A 5,606-nucleotide genomic window follows, 5' to 3' on the forward strand; every position below is an offset into this window, starting at 1 on the left:
GCGCCTGGGTAAAGGGGCAGGTATCTCTAGGGATGCACACTTGGGGAAGGGTTGCTCCATGGGGAGAATATGTCCCCGGGGGACACTGACTGGCTGCATGACCATGGTCAAGTCTCTTGTCTCAGTGCTGCTTCCCATCTGTGACACGGGGGTTAATGAGGAGGGCTTGTAGAGTGGTAGAGAAGTGCAAAGAGGTCTTCTCTGCACACGTGTGTGCTCATGCATGACCCAGCACAGTGCTTGGAGAGCTTTCTGTGCATGCATGTGACTATCGTGTGCAAACTCGCCCTGTGACTGACTATCCGACCTCTCCACGAATCCCTCCCTCCTGCCTTAGCAGTGAGCAGCCCTCAGTGTCTTAGACCTTCACCTCCTTTATTTCATCCCAGCTATGTCATCTCTGGGTGCTGCCAAGTAGGAGACTCCAGGGTGGTGGGATAAGGGGAGGGTATTACCCTAGGGGTAAGACTAGCAATGCAGCCTCCTGGGGTGGGGGTTGCAGAAGCAGACAGGCATCAAGGCAGCTGAAAAATTGGCTGGAGACAGGAAGCTGCTCAGAGCTAACGAGGGCGGTTCTGCCACCCACGTCCTGAGCTGATGAAGGGGTCCCACAGATGCTTCCTTCCTTTATTTGCTGGAAGGTAAAAGTGTGAAAGGCAAAACCCCGGTGCTATCTCAGCCAGCCCCCTTTGATTCTGAACCACAGCACTGGGCTACTTTGATCTCAAGTCCTGGCTGAGCTGGCAGTGACCAAAGGTGGCTGCACTCTGGCAAGTGAGTTTTATTGACTTCACATCCGCCTCCAGTGGGCATGTGTCCACTTCACAGCCCCTTCCCCTCCCACCTGAAGTTGTCTCTTGAGACAGATGGGCTTCAATCACAAAGTTCGTATCCCAAGCTGAGCTACCCACTAGTGTCGGAGAGCCTTTGTATACGGTTTCAGTGCAGCCCTAGCATAGAGATAGCACATTATGTCCCATCATAGCAGTATACAGCTATTTAAAACTCTCTAAGTACATCTTTGGCCATGTTGGAGTGACGTTGTGGCTGAGACGGTCCAGCAAATGTGCAAGAGGCAAGGATTTTTGTGGATGATTATCTTTGTTGCCGTATGTACTTTTAGGCCATAGGAGGAGAGCCAGAGAGTCCTGGGGTCTGCTCCTGCCCCTGCTGCTGACTTGCTTAGTGACCTGCAGTGAATCACTAAACATCTTTATGCCTCGGCTCTCCCATGTCTCGGCAGAAAGAGTTGCTCCACACAACAGGCGTGGAGCCAAGTTCACCAGCGTCCGGATATGGGGCTCAAACTCGGTTCTTTAAAAAGATTGGTTTAATCCTGATCCTTTGGCTTGGGGATGGATTCTGACAACCCCAAAGTTTAGGGATGTTTGGGTTACGTATGTAGGCAGACGCACATCTCTGATCTTTTTCCTTCTTATTTTCAAAGCTCATAGCAAGCCCCCGTTGCTGCAAATGCCTTTTCCTCCCTCCCCTCCACCTTTCTCTGCTGCTATCAGATCATGAAAGCATGGGGCTTACACTCTCTGGACTCAGGACACGCTTCATCCAGGAGCTGGTAAGCCCCTGAAGCATGAGTAGAGTAGGAAAGCCCGTTACCTTTGTGTCTTCCCGGGGAGGGGTGGGGGATCTGCTTGCTCAGACTCTGCCATCTCCTTCTTTTCCAAAATGATCTGTGCTCTGCACTCTGCGCTGTGCATCTCGTGGGCCAGAGCTGCGGTTTCTATTCCATTCTCGCTCCGAGATGGCCACTGACTGGGGAATTATATGCCAGTTTTCCAGGGGAAGGGCCCGGCTGGTGTTAGACCTCGGGAGGGCTGTGCAGCTGTGGCAGAGCGCTGGGTGCTGGGAGAGCTCGCGCCCATCTGTCAGGCTGAGGCTGCTATGGGGAACTGGCTTTCACAACGCTTTGCATAACCACTTTGCTTACAGGAGGATGTTCTTTTGAACTAGGTTTCAAAACCTCTTACTGCATTAAAGGAAGCGAGGGGTAGAAGTCATCCTTGGCGTCACGCTCCTCGTTAATGGAGTTACTCCAGGCGTCACTCTGCCCCCATAGGTTTGTGGTAACATTTATGCTGCTTGCACCATATCAAATGATCAAAATGAAAAGTATTACAAACGTTCTGTACGTTGCTGCAATTCGTGAAGGGCATGGAGTGGTTGGTTTTCTGGTCTGGTTTTCATGCAGTCGCTATTCCCAGTGTAGCAGGTGCAGGGGTCAAGTTTTTGGTTTTGTTTTAAATTACTGTTATATTTTGGAAATATTTCCTGGGAGACCTTTAGGAGGCTGGAGATCCGGAGCAGAAGTCAAGGGGGCCTGGTGAGTCTTTAACACAGACGGTCCTTCTCGCACGTGTTTTCAAGCGTTTGAGTTAAAGTGGCATCAATAAAAGCGTATGACAAGAGCATTAGGGCAGGGGTGGGCAAAATGTGGCCTGCGGGCCAGATGCGGCCCACCAGGCCATTCTATCCGGCCCGCGGGGCCCCTAAACAACTTAGAAAATTAACATTAATCTGCCCTGGGCTGCCTGTCATGAGGCCCTCGATGGCATGCCAAAACTCAGTAAGCGGCCCTTTGCCCGAAATAATTGCCCGCCCCTGCATTAGGGGCTGTCTAAGCTAAGAGAGAGGGTGCGTTTGCTTTAAAGCCCTAGTACAAATGGGACAACTTTGTGTCTTAACAGATGTTCGCGGGTCCTACGTGTTATCTCCTTTTGTCATGCAGCGGGGAGTTGGCTTTGACTTGCCAATGGTGGGGTCTGAGAGTGACATGCTGCAGCGGCATTTAATAAGGAGCTGGATAATGCTGGCCGAAGAGGCGACCTTTGCAGAGAGGCCTCAGGCTCTAGGGCAAATACTGATTGCTTGCAGGGGTTTGGGCAAAGAGCTGGAAAAAAAGCTTCGGGCAAAAAAAGCCTCATATATTCCCGCTGGCTGATGCATTCATTTCCAGAAGAGGATCATGGGATCTGCCTCGCCAGATCAGACCAGGTGGTTTGTTTTTTTTTTTAACCCACTAGCCTATTTCTGGCAGGAGCTGGTAACAAGGAGCTCAAAATAGGTTCCTGAAACCCTGAAGATGGAGTTTGATGCAGACTACAGAGAGAGTTTCTTCCTGTCCCCTTAGTTAAGGTTGGCTGGCGCCCTGGAGCACATGGATAGATAGTCCTTCCAAACATAAAACATCCCATCTGTATAAATGACTATCTGTATTTTCCAGATCCCAGTTCAATACTTTTCTGCTAAACGCGTGGCCTCGGTGACAGCTTGTGGTAATTAGTTCCACAGGCTTCGCACACTATGTGAAAAACATCCTCTCTCTTTTGAGTTTAATTCAGCTTCCTCATTGACTTCTCTGGTTCTTGATCTGCGAGACCATAAATCCAACTCCCTTCTCAGTATTGCATTGTGAAGGCTTTCACCATATCCCCTTTTACTCGTTATCTCTCTCTACAGTCTCCAGTTCTCTCTCCATTCAGACTGCACTCCTTGTCCAGCCCGGGCCAGCTGACCGCATGTGTTAGGAGGAAGGTTTTCTGCTGGTTTTGGAAACAGCTGGCACTGGGTAGTGAAGGAGGCAGGACAGATTGATCCGTCTAGTTTAGACCTGGGGTTCCCAAAATATTGTACACATACCCCTGGGGGTATGCAAAACATCTCTGGGGGAAACTGTAATGGCAGAAATAATTTTCATTGTGATAACTGGCATCTAAGGGGTTAAAATATAAAACATGCTGGTAGGGGAACACGGGTAGCTGGTAAGTTTAGACATGGGTACACAATAAGGAAAAGTTTGGGAACCCCTGGTCTAGGCCCATCGATGCAGTCACTTGGGCGATACCCGCGAACCCTTCTGAACAGCGGATGGGTGCCGTGTAGCTCTGTGCCAGCTGCTCTCCATAACCAAATTGAATGATGAGGAAGGGCTTTCGGCTGGTGGCAGACAAGAAGGGCTTGGCACACGGACATTAGCAGCTCAGCCAAATTCTAATGCTAATGCCTCCAGCAAAATCAATGGAGTTGCAGGAGGGGCCCATTCATTTTGCACTGGAAGCCAGCATGTCCCAGTATGCATGCTTGCTTTAGCACGGGCTCCCTTGCTAATAGCCGAAATGAGCTACATCCTGCCCTGTAGTCCAAACAGCAGCTGTCTGGGCATCACCATCTTTCCTTCTTGCTCTAGTGATTAAGGCTAACACTCTAATAAAATATTACCATCCCAGATTATAATTCCCAATCATCCTGCATGCTGTGTTTTGGCTAGATTTCCACGATGGATGTAGCGAGGTGAGCAAAATGAATCGCTCTGTGTAAATAATGAGGGGAACAGCATTTACTGAGCTGCGGCTTATTTGTAAGCTGGCAACCGCACTAATGGGAGAGCTGTGCAATATTTGTCACGCGGCAGTGTCCCTGTGCCACTCGGCTCCCAGGAGGCTGTTGCCATGCCCCTGTCCTATGGGCGCCAGTGAGCCCCAGTGGTCATGAACACATTTGGGCTTTCACTATTTATAGAGCGCAGGGTTTCCAGGTGCAGACAGCCCAATCGGCATGAAATAACTAAATCCTGAACATTTTGCCCCAAGCACTCGCACCTTCTCTCCAGACTGTAACTCGGCCCTGAAAGCAAGGACACACACAGCCTCTGAAGTTTCAGTTTGAATCTCCCACTTCCTCCCGCAGCAATGCGCTAATGCAGAAATGTCCTGATAAGAGGATGGATTGTATTGCCTGTCCCAGTTCACGTGACATGAGTCGAGATTCCAAATACGAATCCCGCTGAGGGTCTGGAAGTGTTCAGCATCTCAGCAGGGAAGTGCAGAGTTTTGCAGGATTGGACCTCAAGGTTTATATAGAAAATTGAGGATCTGTTTTAGGCCAGAGAGATGCACCAGGGCTGTGCAGTCCATCCAACCCTGAACATGAACATGCAACAGAAATGGGGTTCTCTGCTGGTGCTTGGAAAATTGGTCTGAGGCTCTGTTAGCTGTCATCCGAGTATTAAACTATGAAATTAATAGATTCATAGATGCTGGGATCGGAAGGGACCTCAACAGGTCATCAAGTCCTTGATCACTAGCTTTTGGAAAAATCCAGATGCCTGCTTTTCTTGTAGGACTTTGGGGCACGCATCAGATAAATAACACCAGGAAAGAAGCTGCTTAGGGCACTTGCACAGTGTCTATTAGTGGAGTATCTATTCTAGCCCATATGCTAGGGCTGCTGTGGCTTACATGGGTAAGCTCAGGGCCATTTAAAATCCATCCTGCATTCAAAATACTTTTGTTTGAGAGGGCATAATCGGACTTATTCATCCAAGACAGGTGCATATACCTGCTTTACATTGCTCTCAGCTGGTTACTCAATGCAGAGCCAAGGATAAGCAGGTCTGACACCAATAAAAGCACAGCTCCACTTGGTCTCTCACTGGTAAATGCAGTGTATTGGCATGGTAATGGGTGATGGAGCTGGCGTTTACAGCTCTCTCTTCTCTCCTTGGCCCGGGGATAGAGCCCTTCTGTCCTGAGAGCTGTCAGTCCAGCCCCTCTCGTCAGGACTTAATTCCTCAAAACAATGGAGAGCAG

General features: G+C 49.5%; 1 protein-coding gene across 1 annotated transcript in view; it reads right to left on the bottom strand.

Moving 5' to 3' along the window:
• CUNH19orf35 (chromosome unknown C19orf35 homolog) overlaps positions 1-1,972 on the bottom strand; it is a 15,150-nt gene extending 13,178 nt beyond the window's left edge. Inside the window, exon 1 of the mRNA XM_019513344.1 lies at positions 1,618-1,972. Within this exon, the coding sequence (XP_019368889.1) occupies positions 1,618-1,718 (101 nt within the window). The 5' untranslated portion in view covers positions 1,719-1,972. The remainder of the gene's footprint in view (positions 1-1,617) is intronic.
• Positions 1,973-5,606: the final 3,634 nt, after the last annotated feature.

The sequence above is a fragment of the Gavialis gangeticus genome, unplaced genomic scaffold (genome assembly GCF_001723915.1).
Source record: "Gavialis gangeticus isolate Ggan-Ray unplaced genomic scaffold, GavGan_comp1, whole genome shotgun sequence".
NCBI classification, from domain to species: domain Eukaryota; kingdom Metazoa; phylum Chordata; order Crocodylia; family Gavialidae; genus Gavialis; species Gavialis gangeticus.